General features: G+C 41.4%; 1 protein-coding gene across 2 annotated transcripts in view; it reads right to left on the bottom strand.

Annotated features, from left to right (window-relative positions):
• fgd5a (FYVE, RhoGEF and PH domain containing 5a) overlaps positions 1-17,989 on the bottom strand; it is a 38,392-nt gene that overhangs the window by 18,633 nt on the left and 1,770 nt on the right. For both annotated transcript variants that reach the window (XM_080462433.1, XM_080462434.1), the window contains exons 2-5: positions 14,819-17,612; positions 6,165-6,282; positions 4,461-4,519; positions 4,064-4,094 (exon numbers count right to left, since the gene is read on the bottom strand). In XM_080462433.1, coding sequence (XP_080318559.1) covers positions 4,064-4,094; positions 4,461-4,519; positions 6,165-6,282; positions 14,819-17,612 — 3,002 coding nt within the window. The remainder of the gene's footprint in view (positions 1-4,063; positions 4,095-4,460; positions 4,520-6,164; positions 6,283-14,818; positions 17,613-17,989) is intronic.

Here is a 17,989-nt window from a genome sequence, read left to right as displayed (position 1 = left end):
TTCTTTTTGAATTGAGTTGTGTGGCAATGTCATGCTTTCTTTAAGTGGTGGTGTTTCTGTATGCCGTGAGTGTCAAGGGTCCGTCAATTTCAGTTCTGAGAAAAACACAGACCTTAAACAAATAGAGATGTCCCGGTGAGCTGTGACATAATGGGGGGACAGTGGTCGCTTCAGAAAGGACCGTTCATCATGCACAATCGATCACGTATAAGTTATCATTCATCACATCAGTCTGGGAAAAGAACTACTGCCTCTATACAGTATCTATGATAGACTCTGTCGCTGTGATAATAAAGTGAGTTTTATCCTCCTTTGTTGTCAATAACCTCCTTTCATGAATTTTTTTCTCATGTGAGGTGAAAAGCAACAACAAACCCCTTGTTTTAAAGTCATATGTTGGATCTGCTCAGTGGTGACTGGTCAGAAACGAAAAAAAAGAACTAAAACAAAGTCTAACCCTCATATGTTGAAGCCGTTATAGGGAAAGTCGTTTGGAAGAGGAGCACGGCCTCCCTTCCTATGTGGAGACAGGGTCTGGAAATTCTTTGTATTCTTGTTATTCCTTATCAGACAATAGAACAATAGCTTATGTGTGCCTCACTTAACGCTGCTCCTGTGTTTTTTCTATTTCTATTTTTTTTCCCACACTGAGAGTGTTGTGTGCATGTTGTGCTGCTGGAGCTAATTATACGATCAGTTTGCATCAGGCAGAGAACACGATCACAGTTTGAAGTTTGAAGAATAATAAGACACCTATGCATTATGCAACAGCGTGATGAGAAGGCCTTCAATGTCACCTCTGAAAGGTGCCAAAAACATTGGTTGTACGGCAACACTGAAGGAAAATGCAATCCAAGGTTAGTCTGTCTTATTTAAAATAAAAACCAAAACTAATTAATCTGAAAACAGTGTAAGGAAGGCATATTGACATATTGTCTATTGGCAGATCTCTTGGAATTTTTCTTCAGCGAGCAAACACTTATTAGTTTAATTGAACATCATGATGACATTGCAGAGTTACGATCATTAAAGGGGGTCCACTGAATAACATTTACATGAGTCGTGGCTTAATGGCATCAAATTGCACATTACACAAAGCAGCTGCTTTGTACTCACAGCAGGCTTTCATAAATCACGGTGAAGAGGCATGTGTAAGAAATTCAGGTTTTGACCTTGTTCAAGGTTATAAGGTACAGGCTGACTGATGGGCTGCATTGGCTTCAATGACTCTACCTGTCAGATTTGTACTGGCAACCATCACCTTAATGGCCACTTGTTCGCTGCACTCTTGAAAACGCCAATCTCAAACCTTGTTTTGATCGAAATAAAATAATTACAGAAACTTTTTGCAGTCTGATCTTCATTTTTAAATTCTATTGGGGTGTAGAATTTCCTTTGACAGTCTGCAAATAAGAAATTAGATAAAATAATGACAATAATTGGTTATAATCCACAGACCTTTTAGAGCTTTTGAATTTATTTACCATCTACATAAATATGAATGATACATTTTCTTCCTTCCTTTTTGACATTTCAAAGCAAAACAAATGATTGCCTGCAACACAACAAATCTTACAGTTTGTGTAAAGAATAGTTTTTTGGGGAGGAAATACTTAAACAAGTGCTGTACATTGTACAAAATGCTTAAGTTATATGAAAAATATTACATTTCACCAAATATTTTAATTTGTCCAAAACCTCTTAAATATCCATTCTATAAAAGTTAGTGAGCATTTGTGTCGTTAGATCTTTGACCCATTACTACATGCAACACCTGCTACACCAACAACACCATATGTCCAATGCATTTGAAAGCATCTGGTAGCAGTCCTCAGTCAATGCTCAAGTACAAAAAACATGATTTGTAAGTGTAATTATTCAATATATTGTAAAATGATTGTATGACTTGGTACTCTACTTGTCCGTAATGAGGAAAAGGATCCACAAATAACCTGCAGTTATTGGTATGTGAGTGTCTCCTTTCACAAATGTATTGAATAATTATATGTGTGTCTTGTAGGGTTTGAGTGACAATTAAAGATGTTACAGTTTGGTCATCCATTTCTTTAACTTGTAGTTTTTGAAATATGACAGACTGTCACACTGTGGGCTTCCAGTATTGTTAGTGAGTATACATCTACTGTTGAAAAACAGAGAATACATTTATGATGCAGAATTATAATGCTGATTAAATAAACCCATTCAAATACTAATTTTGTTAAAGGGGACATATCATGCTAAATCCACTTTTTTAGCCCTTAAATGCATTTTGTTGTATATTTAGAGTGTTTAGAAGTACAGAAAAGTTCAAAGTAGTCTCTTCAGGTGCTCCGTTGATATCTTTATATTCTGTTTTGGTCATATTTTGCGATCGGTTTCGATTTTTCTATTCTCTATTACGTTTTTTGAACAATGACGTCACAGTATTCTCAGCGGAACTGCCAAATTAGGACATCGACATTTCGAGCAATCCGCCATTTTTGTTTCTCGCTGCGATTTTGTAGTCTAACCGAATTTACGAGAGGATAAGTCGAAATGTTCGGTTGTTGGATGTAGTAACCCACAAGCTTCGTTACACCGTCTCCCAGCATCAGAACCTTTTCGAAGTGCCTGGTTGAGTTTTATTTTTCACAGAAATGTACCCACATCTGTGGATAAGGTCATTTTTGTGTGCGCGAATCACTTTAAGGACGACTGCTTCAGCAACCTCCGCCAGTATAAAGAAGGATTTGCCGAAAGACTTGGTCTGATTGAGCGGTCAGTTCCTTCTATCTATGGAGACGACGAACAGAGCACTTCGGTAAGCTGTATATAACGCTAAAAAGTGTGATGATAAGACGTCCCTGTCATTGTTTTGTTAGCATTAGCAGTTGCACCGTCTTCATATGTTAGCGCTGTGTGCTCGTTTTAGATTATAATGTAACTTCTGTGTTAAATAGTCGTTGTAATACAGGCAGTATTGTAGTAGTGGGCATGGATGGAGAAGTTAGTGTAAATATAGTAACACACCATTGCGTTACATCCATATGAAGACGTTGTTCTGTAGGTGCATCATCGTCATTTTCATCTCGCTCCGCCGGGTCCGACTCTGGCTCCAACATGTATGGCTGGATGGACAAATCTTCCGTTGTTGACATTTTGTAAATAATGTGTGAATATAAAGTTTCTGCGCCGCTAGATAATTGTATCTGTTCTATCAAACTACAAAGATGGCCGAACAGGGTGACGTTGAACCGAGTGTCACCTCTGCAACCTGGAGAGGAGGCGGGGTATGAAGTGTCTCATTTGCATTTGAAGAGACCGCCCCAAAACGAGTTGCTCTCAGAAGCACATCAGAAAAGGGGTAGAAAAGGGGCCTGTGGAGCTCTAATAATGAGGAATTCAGACCCAAGCATTGCAGTTTCGCGTTGTATAGACCACAACTGTATGATTTATATGTAAAAAGGAAGGATTTAAAAGCATGATATGTCTCCTTTAAAGTAAATTGAAGATTTATCATAATTTGTAATGATTGAGTATTTGCAACAAAATAGCTGTCAAAGATGACCCGATAATTATTTGGAGTTAATATGAGGTGTTACTCCCCGTCCTGCCCTCACTGTGTTTAACACACCTTTAAAACAGAGTCTACACTTGATGGTAATAAGGAGTTCATTCCCAGCACTTAGTAGAAGTACCATAAAAGGCCTTAACAGCCTTTTAGTGACCTGAGTGTGGCAACTTTCCAGTTGAGGGAGTATGCACATATTCAGTGAGTCAGGATACAAGGACAGCATCAGTGCGAGCGCCTGGTGAGCGCACACTGCGTCATCTTACAACAGACCACACCAGAGAACTGCATGTCAATTTTGTCAAGACCAGGAAGTAGATCTCACTGCAACAACACTGATAAACCTGCACGGTGCCTTACGGAGCAAGAAGGGGGGAGAAGGAGACAGAGACGAGGGAGCAGACACACAGGATGTGATGTTATCAGAAGGTTTTCAAGAAATTTTAATATGCCTTCAAGATGGAGAAGTTTTAAGCTGATGAATGGGGGAGGGGGCAGTGATGGCTCTCTTACCTCCTCAAGGTACTTCAGGGTGCTGACGTGTCTGCAAAACAAGAAGAGGGAATCATTAGATTTCATTAAACTGTGGAAAGGATTTTACAACTTCTACCCAAACTATGTTAATTTCTTCCACAGGGCTAATTAAATGATTTAAATTATGCATGATGAGAAAACTACATCAGAAGAATGGCTAAGTGTGCAGCAGGGCAGGAGCAGGAGTGGTGGAGGACACTCGTGTAATTGGCTGTCAGTTACTCTGTGTGCAGCCTGATGAATTTGCATAGACACAGAAAAGATGCAGTCGGAAAGACAAAGGCACCAAAAAGACCTTTAAATACAGTGTGATGTTTGTGATGACACACAGGAGAAGACACTCGTGAAGGGAGACAGACGAATGCTAGATACTCACAGCCTCTCGGAGTCGACCAACTCTTTAGCGATGTAGAAAGCTCGGGATCGCCCATCAATCTGCGTGAAAAGGGCGCGGAAACAGCGGGAGATGAATGTACACGGTTAACGTTGAAGGGCTCTCCGTGGGCACTTACGCCTCTCAAACATTAATAGCAACAGCTACGCAAAGCAACGTGGAAAACCTGACAAAATACTGAATTCATCTCTTTTTTTTTTTTTTCGAGATTCCTGCTGTCAACATAAGACTGATTATTTCATTATAGTGCTGCGTAGACATCAGGGCTTTCTCAAGTACGGGACTTTTAAATTGTGATGCATTATGTATGAGAGGCTGCGTGTGTGGTGACAACAATACTGCCCATTGATTTACAGGCTAATCACCGGGTCTCGAAACATCCCAGCCAAAACATAATATTGAAAGCATTTGGTGAGAGGGGTTGGGGGTTTACCAGTAAAACTCCTATGCTTTGCTATTGTTTTCTTCCTGTGTCCAGAATTCCACAAGTCCTGCATTAAAGGCACACTGCTCCTCATTTCCCAGAACTGAAAACCAAAACACACTTCCATTAAATGAAACTATTCCTGGGGCCAGTTCAAGCCTTTCTGGTGCCTTTCCTATTTACTTTTTGTCTTCCCCCCTCTAACATACTGTGGCTATTTGAAGTTTGAGAAAACAAGGAAATGCATGTCACATGATGCGGGGGGGGGGGGGGGGGGGGGGGGGGGGGGTAATGTTAGGGTGGGGTCCATGTCAGAGCTACTGTAAAATGGCCACTTCTTACTTTACAGAAACATGTGTGTGTGATTGTGGTGGTGGTGGTGGAGGGGGGGGGGGTGCAAATATTAAGTTCCAGCTATGTAATGGATCTCTGTGGGCTTGTACACATCCCTTGCTTAACTGAAGCAATTTGGCCAATATTAACTTGTGTTGATGACGCAGGTCACCACAGAAAGGCACAGAGTAGGTGATGCTACGATCTTCCTTTTACTCCACATGTGGCCAAAATAAATTTAATACATCAATGAATTAAACACAAAAAGTAAAAGACTTGTGTTTGGTAAATCTATTGTATTAATACGTCTTTGCAATAAACTTGGCTCACACCAACCAAAAGTTGCCTTCATGAGGACGGTGCATTTGTGGAATGAGCTGAGTATATAGGTTGCACAACTTGCACCCATGAAATAACTTTACAAATCGTATCTACCAATGGCAAACAGCATATTGTCCTCCTTGCCTTTGTTTTGAGCTTGTGGAACCCCCAGTAAACACCTGTGGGATGAGCATTGGTGTGCTGATCATGCCAGCATGTCTAACAAAACCATGTTGACTGAGCTGTGACAAATGACAAATGCAACAGATGCTGGTGAGCAACGTGAGGAAGAGGTGCCAGGCTGATGTGGCTCATTAATGGGTCGCTCGTTTGATAAATCGATATATCGTTAAATCAGAAAAGTCTTGTTTTTACATATTTCATTTTTCCAATCCACCAAGCAAAAGAAAACCCAGTTTGACTGGCAGAAAAAACAAACTTCAAATTTATGCTCTGCTACTCATCCGACAAATTCCTCTTACTTTAGGCAACGCCTGCACGCGCTTGCAGGTATTACCAAAAATATGGCACCGAAAATGAAATAAACTGGATTTCCAACATGCCTGCTGGATCACACAGTCCGTTGACTAAATTATCCATCAGCTCACCTGTCGATCATAGCTTGGCTCGACAATGCCCTCCTCCTCTTCGGAGGTACGCCCATGATCCTCCTCCGCCGACAGTCTAGTGGAGACGGTGTTCATAGGGAAAGGTTCTGTGTAGGCACTGCCAAAAAGAAAGCATATACATACAGTACACTATAAAAACCACAAAGAAAAGCACTGTGCTGGAAATGAATATTTAATAACAGCATCTATACTAAAGCTTGCTTTAAATAGCAACGATCTGACCATAAAGAAAGGCTCTCAATATTTTCATTTGGGAATGTGAGGGAGCATGGAGGACACAAATTCTAAATGGCACATTCACAGTAAAAAGCCACTGTGTTCAGGGTTGGGGAAGTCTCAAAGCACTGAGCAATACTCCAAATCCCCTGTTTTCTTTCTGTTTTCCTTTTTTCCTGTGTGTGTCTCTCAGCATTTCAGTCCTCATATGGAGCCCTCCAGTGGCACATGCTAATCCCTTTCCTGATTTGTTCTTCTCACAGATGGCACGAGTGTGCGGACACTGTTCATCGGTAATCCTTCTGTGAATTGTTATACTTGAGGGAGCCGGTCATTCCACATGTAATCTCTTTAAATACAACCTGTGTTAATTGTTAATGTCCACAGGCCCATTAAAGACCCCTATAGTGGCGACAAGTTTGCACAGCCGCAAAGGTGACAGGACAGGAACGTCTGGAAAGGCAACGCCGTGACAGCTGCAGGACAGCACAGAGACTGTTGGCAGGTTTCACCCCAGATGGGAACGTTTCATAGCACAAGTGTTACAGGACGCAACAGAGCCACCAAATGTGTATAATGCAGAGATACAGTGACACTTAATAAGACGTTTTGGCGCAAGGTCTGTTGGCACAGCACAACAATACATCATGTGATGATATTAAACTAACAAATCTAATCTTTTTTTAAATGTATAACAATGGGGATTCCTAATTCAAAGGTAAGCATCTGCAGGAGATTATTTGCGATTGGCTATATAGATACATAGAAATAATTACATTGATAATGTTATTTATGGGTTACATTGATCTGAACTGTTTAACAAGCTATTTAAAATGTTGCTACACATTGTCAGAAATAATTAAAAAGAAGATTCCACAAAAAATAGGTTGAGATTATTTTTGCACACATATTCTTCTATAACATTTTTTCTAAAATCGAGTTATTCATTTAACTGTATTGTGAGAGCATAGGCACTATTTTATTGTGAAAAAAGCTGAATGGTTTCTCTGATTTGATTCATCAATGTGACTTTTGGAGAAGGAAGAACGAACAAAGTACATGTACTTAGATGTGAGTCTGATTAAATAAGGACAAATGTTTGAGTATCTGTGCTACTGTACTGTAAAACACAAAGGTTGTTATGACCATGGAAAAAAAATAATTAATGAATGCCCAAGGATATACAGTATGTGACGTGTGTTCTTATCTTGAAGGGCTGGAGCTGTAGTTAACTGCACCCAGGAGTGACAGAGCTTTACAAAGTATTGAGTGTGTCAATAAATACTCCTGCAAAAAACTTAAAATGTGCTTCTGGGACTTCTTCCTGTACAACCTCCACAATTCGTGAAAAACAGCACAGAAAGAAAAGTCCTCAAGATTGATTTTCTGGAAAGCAAAACTGTCTGTGCTAAGTTTTATGGAAGCTATTTAAAAGCAACAGAGATTTTACAGTCTGGATGACACTGACAGGACTGACAATCCGCTGCAATGCACAAAGTAATGGTATGTACTTTATATTAAATCTAACACAAAAAGTAGGGAAATGTGTGTATATTATGTATTTACTGTAACATTGCTCTGCTCTACCAGCTGAGCCATAGCTGCTTCTATAATATAACAAATCCTACACTAGTGGGAAGTCTGTTGATTTGACTTGAAGGATGTGCAGCAGAGTTGAGTATCTCTGAATATGTTTTGCACTAATGGCAAATTCGGCACATCTTCTCCTCCAATGCCAGTTTTGGTGGTGCTTCCGGCTTCAAGTAATTTCAGGTGCATCAAATCTCTTACAAGAGGCTTTCTCAAGAGAACCTCCGTGCAGACAGATATCAGGATGAGTTTCCGCACACCGAGGCAAATTCATACTTACGCTTTCCTCCAAGAGGACAAGCTCCCACAGAGCAGGTTTATTAGTTATGACATCCCGAATTTGGAATTAAAAAAAGATGGGAATGACCTGCTAGAAGTCCTGACCTCAACTTCATTGAACATTTGTGGGATCAGCTTGTTCCTGCCTGAGGGGACAATTACAACGTGACGAACGGTTGAAGAATGGGAAAGTATTCCACAGCAGCGTGAGACCAGGCTGGTAACCACCGTGAAGAGGTGCCAGCCTGTTGTGGCTGTGTGTGTGGTTCTTCAATACGCTGCTCAGGCGCATATGTGTTAGATGAGGAAATTAATAAATATGTCTTGTTGCTTCAGACATCAATCAGACCAAATAAGAGTCAACAGCAATGAAAAAAAACAACCAACAACCCACTGAGCATTAGCAGAGAGCATCTGGCAAATATTTCATGGACACAACTGACATACTGAGCTCTGCTGTTCATCCCACAAATGGATGTTCTTCAAGAATGTGATGCGTTTTGAAAGGAACTGATCGGGCTTTTCATGAAGCATTGTTACAATGAATTAAATGATCGCACAAATATAGATTTCCTTACATTTTGTGCTATGTTTAGTTGCATTATATACAGCACATAAACGTAAAAGAATCAGCCAGTATTTATTACATACATGATCATAATCCACATTGTAATCTTCTTAAGCTCATTGCGTGATAACAGCTTTTGTTGTTACCTCTTGCCGCAGCGTGAAATGAAAGACACCTCTTTAATTTAGCTGACAATCCAATTTAAAGCCAATTTTACTGATTTGATTTCAGTCAGTTCATAGCCTGGAGTCATTATGATAATGAAAGCTATGCTTCTTTGGAAGGGGAAAGTTGTTTGAACAAAAATGAATGTGTTTCAAGCTCCAAAGAACTAAATTCAACTTGTTTGTTACTGTCACTATGAATGCTTTCTGTAAGACTGTGAGGAATATGAAAAAAGACAAGACATTCTCAGAAAGCGTTTTTAGCGCAAAATGTTTATCGGCAGCAGCGATTCAAAAATTGTTTTCACTGTGAAAGGTCTTCCAAAAAAAAAAGAAAAAAAAAAGACAAAAGTTATGCAAATTCAATAGAAGCATTTTGTTGAGGGGGATTTTATGCTCCTTACTAAGCTAATTCACCCTCGGCAGCATTCACAACAGAGATGTCACTTCCAATGCAATGAGAGTGAAACTCATACATTGACTCTAAACTCACACCACACATTTTGTTCTTCATGCAAAATTGGACATTTGGGTTAAATGCCAAACTTCCAGTATTTTCACAAACGTGGTGGAATATTAGGCAATAAATGGCATTTGTACACAGGCACGCCAAATGCCTTTTCTTTAAACTCAAAGTGAAATCACGGTTGTTAGCACTTTTGCCTCATGTTGGGCTTCAGGAGCCTTTCTGTTGGGAGTTTGCATGTTTTGCTGTGGGTACTCTGGTTTCCTGCCGCAGTGCAAACATATGCATGATGGATGAGGTTGACTAGTGACTGTAAAATTGCTCGTGGGTGTGAATGAGTGCGTGAGTGACTGTCTCTCTGTCTTTGCTTTGAGATGGACTGGCGACCTCTGAAGTGGTATAGAAGATGGAGGATGGATGGATATGAGCAAAAAATATTGAATGCAATAATAAAAACCCTTACTTCCCATGCCTGATTTGTTGTCTGTGTTTTGTTATGAATAGATTGCAAGTTATTGTGGAGTTTTTTTTTTTTTTAAATGATATTGAGTATATTAAACTGAGTATATTAAACTATCTAACTATTGTTCCTACTGAAGTCTTAAACTGACCAATGTGTGAACAGGGAGCAGGTTAAAAGAACAAAGGTTAACAGTGTTTACTCACTGGACTACGTCTCCATTCAGACATCCTCATACTTCATTACTGTCCTGCTGCGGCTCAAGCGCACATTCGCACAGACTCGGAGCGGCCCTATTGGGTGGGCCGGTGAAAGCACCTACAGCCCATTACTCATAGTTGACCCCTGAGAAGACAGGTCAACCTAGTCTGAGCTCCACTTGGTGATGCTGTGAACGAAGGAGAACCGAAGGGACGGTTCTTCTTTGGACTCACTTGAAGCTGTGATTAATTGTATGAATGAGGGGACTTTCTTTCATGCAATCCAAGAGAGACTCTCTGCTGTGCTTTCTCACCTTCACCTTTTCACCTTCAAACACCAGCAGCACCACAGTGTCTCAGCTCTCCTTTTCTAAGCTTCACACCTGTAATTTATATGCCAGTTCCAGACAATCAAAGAGCATATTGTCGAAAAAAAAAAAAAACTAAGGAAAATTACATTTGTTAAAATACATAACCATTTTAAGAATCCTTCTCTATTTTGCCCAACAGTCATATTGAAATATTTTCCATTGCTCAGCTTACTCTGAAACTGAGTGTTCTGCTAATAAATGAAGTCCTTTCACAAAACCATTACACCGGTCGACTGCAAACTGCTCAATGAAACTACAAAATTCAATCTACTGTATCAAATTCAGCAGAGAAAACAGTCATTCTCACTTATTCACACAATCAGCCAGACAATTCCACCAATCATTTGATGATTTGATGATGCTTGTAATACACAATTCCATTGAGTGAAACTGGAATAAATATATTAGGACCACTCACACAAGTCTTCTCCCACTTGTAATGGCACTATTCTCAGAAAGCGGCGCAAGTGAATGGGCTCATTAGCTTTCTAAGTATAGAAGACTGGTATACTAATGGAGGGGATTAAGATTATGAGAGCAGCCTTAAAGTGTTTGCTGCTTTTAGTGAGGATGATTACATGCAGCCTGTGGCTATTGTGTGAGGTGAGCTGAAACAACGCTGGATTTGTGCTGCGATCTGCCCTGCAATGGTGTCGATAGGCATATGATAAAAGTAATTAAACATAATGAATAATTCAGGGATACATACAGTATGTGAAAGTATGGAAACCTGAATATTGCATGTTGCTATTTCTGAATTTTGAACAATTGTTTTATTATTAACACAATGTGTTTCCTTGGACTGGCATGACTGCTTCAAACAGGTAAGTTGTCAACAGTCTCAGTGTAATTGTTTTGTGCCTAATCTGAAAACAGTCACCCATTTGGTATAATTAGTTTTTTTACCCCCGGTGCAGTGATTTTCAGAGATCAGTCAGATGTTGTTTCTGTGTAAGATGTTCATTTTCCTTTTATTTTACAGAGAATAAGTTATGATGAAAAGAAAGAAAAGCGGGCTAAATCAATGCAAAATTCACACATTTTTAAGGCTTCATAAAATGTAACTGTATTGGAAATGAATTAAAATTATCAAATAAACTTTAGTGCAAAACCATGAGTGTTGTTCTGACAGCTGCAGTCTATGTAGCACAAATACTCATCAGATAGACTGATTACTAATATAGCATAACTAGTATGAGGGAGTGAAACTTTTCTATTGCCTACAGATCCAAGCTGTTAATAAGAATAACTTGTAGTTTGAAAAACATGGGCAAATATAGAATTTAACCAAAGGTTACGACTAAACAGTAGACATGGCACGGCTGATTGAACCAACACCTCTTTTTGTTCTTTAAGGGGAAATCTGCGAACCTCCACCTCACCACGGTGATCCCCTTCTTTTCACTATATAGCCTCCTGCCACAGCCCTGACCATGGTCCTGCATTTCCTGTAAACAGGCTGGTGGGAAGCTTCTAGGCTGGACTCTTCCTCCCCGGGGATGACCTGGCAATGACCTAAGGGTGACTGGCACCAGGCCTGGCGAGCCAGCGACACGCCCTGTCCACCACCTCACAGCTCAGCACACAGCCACCACCCAATGCAACAATGCACTTAAGATGGCTCCCTCATCACTACTAACAGAAACATAACAGTGGGTGGAGAGGCAGTTTGAGGGGCCATGCCAGGGCTTTGGCATCGCTTTGAGGAGGTTCATGTTCAACAGTTTGAAGTGAAAATGATGCCGCAGGGTGAGCTAGAGAACCAGTCCTGCATACATTAGTAGTACCTTACTGAACATACCACAATCAAACTCTTTTACTGTGCACACAGGAACGGCAATATATTTGCATCACGGCTGGAGCTGCTTAAAGTTGACATGAAAGACACTTAATGGTCTTTAAGTTGAACAAAATTGCAAATTCTGGACTTTTTGTGCAGATTACTTCGCAGTTCACATTTGCTGCTGTGCGGCTTCTTGGAAGAGATGATTCTGCTGAGACCGCAACCTCAACGGGAGCCTCATTTTTGATAAAGGAGCACAGAATTTTAACTTAGTGTGCTTGCACATCTATGCATATACACACAGCTGCAAACAAGCACCATAGTTCGGCTAGGAATGACTCATTAGCATGCCTTTTCTTAAGCCATTGTACGCTATGTTAGTTCGCTAATGAACTTGTCTCTTTGCTTAGCTTGAATGTCTGCAGTAATATAGCTGAATGCCGCTATACATTAATCACACAAGTGGAAACGAGCCAAGCCTGTAGGACAGCAGCTTTGTAAGTTCTCCTTAAAATGCATGTCTGCTTCTTCAGGAAAGATCCCTTTGTGTGCACTGTTCAGAGGCCATTTGGTCAGTTTCCTCACGACAAATATCCACTTTTTCTCCCTCCGTGGGGCTACATCCACGCTGACTATTGAATGTGTTCTCAATAAATCACTGCTGTCATCGGCAAGAGGCCGGGGACGATGGCGGTGTCAAGATTTTAACACAGTTTGGTGCGATATGTATACAAAATGATGGACAAACACATGTACTGAAACTACGCAGGACTTTGTAATAGAGTAATAGAGCTCAACATAAGCCAGGCCTGTATAGACACACCAAAGATCCGACCCATAGTAACAGAACCGTCTCCAGAGGGTATACGGTGAAGCCAAGGTGACAGGACAGATAGTTTATTTGCATCACTGAGAGCAGTGTGAGACCTCTAGCGCACAATGAGACGCATTGATAACATCACGAGCAGACAAAAAGCTCTCAGCAGCCGACCATTGTCTGGGAAATGGAAAGGTTTCTAATGCATAGATATAATCAAAGTTTGCTCTTACACTAGAAATAAACAATCACAATGGACTGCATATTGCTGCACAAAATGTCTGGAGGAGAGATAAGCAAGCTTTGTGTGTGTATAACATTTTAGGAATTACATAAACTGCAAGTTAGCAAGTTTTCAACACAAACAAATGGTTACGTAAGACAAAAATATGTCAACGAAAATGGTGAAATAAGCACCACATTTTTTTCGCACATTAATTACAAACAAAGGGGACTGTGAGGAATAAAAGCAAATCGAGGCAGAAGCACTCTGCCCTGAGATAATCTTAAGCCTTTCAGGGAGCTCTTGGTAATAACCCATCTCTTTGACTACACCAAGGTCATCAAACACAACTATTTTATTAAGACTTCGGGGAGACTTTGGCCTGTAGTGGCTGATGCTGTGGCGCAAGCTGGGGTAATTTGGTACAGTCTGATCCCAGTGATTCCTCACTCTATCACACACTGCAGTAAATCCTGTAGCCCCTCAAGGGTCCAATGAAAGAGAAGCACCCGGGAGAGAGCTTCTTTAATAAAAACCCTCCTAAACTTAACCATCAGTGTCAGGTATAGGAGAGCAATTACACCAAAACTGCTCTTGCTCTTTTTCTCCTGTTCTTACTTCCTCCTTTCCCTCCCCTCACTTAATCGCTAAACTCTTTGTTTTCTTACTGATCTGCCCCTCCTATTCACACCTCACACTCTCACCATTTCTTCATGCTTCTCCAATACCACATGTGAAAGAATCCCCGCCACTATTTTTTTTTTTCACTTTTAATTGCCTCCATAATGACTTTCTCTAATGTGAATAACCTGCACTCAATTGCCTTTATCTGCTTTATCTCCTCAGTGTTGCACAGGAAGCAGCAGCAGCAGCAGCAGATGTGACCTCTAAATCCACCAAATGAAAAACAGGAGTAAGCTCTCCCACAAGCATTGTCCGTCTTCTTGAAGTCAGTGATGCTTGACGTAACAGGCTGCTCATCTCTCACACAGAACACTCTCCTACAAGAGGGGGACCCAATTTTACTCAGCCAGGTGCCCTCGGTTCATTCGGGATGCAGTGTAATAATATCTGTCAGCTGTTCTGAGGTCAAGATTGCACTTCTGAGTCAATAGTTTTGGCCCCAACAACTATACCACTTTAAAAGTGATTCAAACAAACAACACCCACTTAATCAGTAGGTTAAAAAGTGGATATGGAGAGAGCATGTATAGAAAATTCATTGTGTTTGATGGGATAATGTAAAAAGGTTATTAGAAACGCAAATTATAGGAAGGTTGTATTAGTTTTACAGCATTTTGTGTCAACTATTGTGAGCAGAAAGATTAACTATCTGAAGCTGATGTTTGGTGAATAAAAAACACGTTTGACGAGACACAAAAAGAAATATGCTAGTAAAGCAACATGTGTCCTTTCAGACGTGGATTAGTCAACCCTTACAAGCGTCTACATGATTTAAAACAATCATTTCAAAGGCAATGAACATATTACTTTACCTTTCAGTGTCAGCCTTTGATGTTTGGGGCTTGTCAATTCCTGGAAAACTGTTCATATCCACATAGCCATCATTCTCATTACATGGAACTGTCGTGCGTTTTGGATCCTCGAAAAACTCTGTAACCGTGTGGGATCTGGTGGGTCTTCCTGGGATCTGGATGTTCTCATAGTCTGAACTCATGGCTGGAATGTTTTCATAATCTGAGGTATCTGCGCTGGGGAAGGAGATGGAGCGAGGTTTCGTCAAAGGCAGTGGCATGATGGTGCGCCGAGAGCGGTCTTCAAAGGATTCCACTCGAGAGACGCTCCTGCCATAAGCTTTGGGGTCTCCTTTCTTCCTCTGGAGGTCCTTGTAAAGTATGAAGGTGGATGGGAGGTCTGAATGGCGCTGCTGAGGGTTTACCATCCGGGACTGAAGCTGAGGAGAGCTGCCAGTGCTTCGACGATCGAGCTCTATCACTCTCGCCGGACCGTGGTGGCTGGACTCGGACGACGAACGTGATGAGCGGACACTTCCATCACTGAAACCTTTGGACTCTGTCTTCTTCTTGAACTTTAGTGCCAAGAACCTTTTGAAGGAGGTTTTCTTTTTCTTCGGTACATCACTGGGTTCATGCTGGATGAGGAGAGATGGTGAACTCTTGGTAACTGGTCTTTTGGTGATATATGCAAGCTCGAAAGGTGGAGGTATATCCACAAGAGAGGTTGGTGTGGAAACACCACTGGAAGACTGATGGCTGCGTTGAGAGAAGCTTCCTGACGATGTTATAACACATGGCAGGGAGAGGGTGTCATCCTTTCTCTTCAACCTGATCTCATTTTTCAGAGATCGCTCAGTCTCTGTCGGGGTAGTCAAGGACAATTCAGGACCCTCTGCAGAGCGGGAGTATAACAAGAAACGACGAGACTTCACAGAAGGAATCCCACAGTTGACTCCTGGTTGTGGCGAATGGCTGAGTGGTTCACCATTCTTATCCAAGGCCACAGTGCAGTAATCATGTGTCTGGTATTCTGTCCCTGTCTCCTCTGGTACAGTTTCTGGGACATAACCAGGAATTTTTCCAGAATAGGATCGTGATCGGGTGACAATTGTCTTCCGATCAAAGGGAATAAAATTCTCTCCGTCAGAGTCGAACCCAGCCTCTTCGTATATATGCTCTTCACTGTCTGAGTCTGTGTCTTCATAGTAAGGCACAATATGGCAATCCAATTCCTCAATGTCTTCTTCAAAGGCCTCGGTAGTGTGGGCAAACACCACTCTGTTGGTAAGCTCTGGAGTTGGGCCCAGGTCTAGGTCTGTTGGCACTGTGATATTGCACAGCCTGAGGCGTGGTTGACAGCTTTTCCTTTGGCTGTGGTAAGCCTGGTCTCGTTTAGCGGTTCTCTCTTTAGCGGTTTTTATTCTAATATGTTTTTTTTCTGTTTCTTCCTCTTCCTCATCATCATCGCCTATCTCAACGTAATCCTCTGATGAAACACATTCTGATTGCTCTAAATCATCTGCTTTGGGGTCAAAGGAATCATCAATGTCTGCATACTCATCTGCTGATTCAGCATCCTTTGCGTTATCTTTCTGCTGACTTGACTGCTCAGTGCTCTCATCGGTATGATCCTCTCCTGAGAGGGCTTGTTTCTCCTCCAACTTGTCCACGTCATCTGATGATACATAGTAAGGTTCCTGGTGTGAAGCACATGGGGTTTGTGTTTCATTTGCACTTGACGGTTTGTCGTCAGCATCATCTAAACTCCACTCGGGGTCAGCAGTGCTGCTCACATCTCCAGGAACAGCTTCTATGACTGAATAAGGGCCAAAAACGTCCTCAGTGCTAGATGTGAATCGAAAACAGCCAGACGGGTCCTTGGTAGCTCGTTCTGGTTGCCACACCTCCGTATCCCCTGTTTCAGCTGGATCACAGGATTCACATGTGTCACTGGTGTCATCCGTGGGGCCAATCAGATCGTAGGGATACTCCTCAGTCACAGTCGGAAGCACACTAAATCCAAATGTAAATTCAGCCTCAAGCTCAGTCTCATTTGTCAGTAGGTCACGGTGCAGACAGTCTCTGCTTTGTTCACTGTCAGCTTCATTAAGTCCACTATCACTGTCCTTAGCGGTGTGACTGAGTGACTGTGTTTGATCCAGGTTTTGTTCCCGTAAAGGTCTGTCTGAAGAGCAAGAATGTATTTCACTCTTTTTATTAAAACTCTGTTCCGTCTCCTGCTCTCCTACTCCATCCTTAGTTTCCTTTAGAGGCAGGAGACGTGTCGATCTATCCTCATCATCAGTGTGATTGCTGCCTTCAGCCTGATCCAAGTCATTGTCAGTGTTTTCATCCTCAGTAGTATCAATGGTGTAGCCATCATCAGCCTTGACTGTGTCCTCTGAGCAAATGCTATCTATATCACCATCATTATCTGATGTTTCCCTTTCTTTATCTATTCCCTTGTCAGTTTCTCCCTCTGGTTGCTCCTCGTTTTTACTGTCTCCTGTGTCATTCTCTTTCACAATATCTGCCTCACTGTTCTGTTCCTTGTCCTGGTCCTCCTCGGTCATTTCATGGGGATCTCCAGGGTTACCATTGGAGGAAGCCAGGTCTCCGTTACTGAATCTCTTTGGAGGACATGGCTCCCCCTGTAGGTGAGCCTTGTACAGGGGTTGAGGGGGCTTGGGGGCAACAGGAGGTCTTGGACCATTGACAGTGGGACAAGGCCTTGACATCAGCTTGGACTGCACTTTGATGGTGAGATGACTGCGGACCTTCGGTCGGGGAACTTCTAATGGACTTTGCAAATCTGAACAAAGAGAACGGGAGCAAGTTAATATAAGGAATATCAACACAAATACAAATGTTTGATGTTATTCATGAATTGGTTTTGACTGTACTACATACATGCTGCTTATTGTTATATAAAAATAAAAAGGTGGAGCCCGGCTAGTGTACTAAGAGGAAGTCATGTCCAGTCCTGTAGTAGTGACATGCAGAAATCTGCAGGGGACATTATCAGCAGGAAAAACAACAGAGCCACAGGGTACTTAGAGAAGGAAAAATAACATCTCCCGTCTGGGAAATGCTGATACAGTACGGTCATTAGTAAGAGGAGTGCATGAATAATCAATTGTGGAATTATTATTTTAATCAAAAGTAAATAATAAGTACTGATGATTATTG

The sequence above is a fragment of the Lipophrys pholis genome, assembly GCF_963383615.2.
Source record: "Lipophrys pholis genome assembly, chromosome: 4".
NCBI classification, from domain to species: domain Eukaryota; kingdom Metazoa; phylum Chordata; class Actinopteri; order Blenniiformes; family Blenniidae; genus Lipophrys; species Lipophrys pholis.
This window is presented reverse-complemented; position numbering and strand designations above follow the sequence as displayed.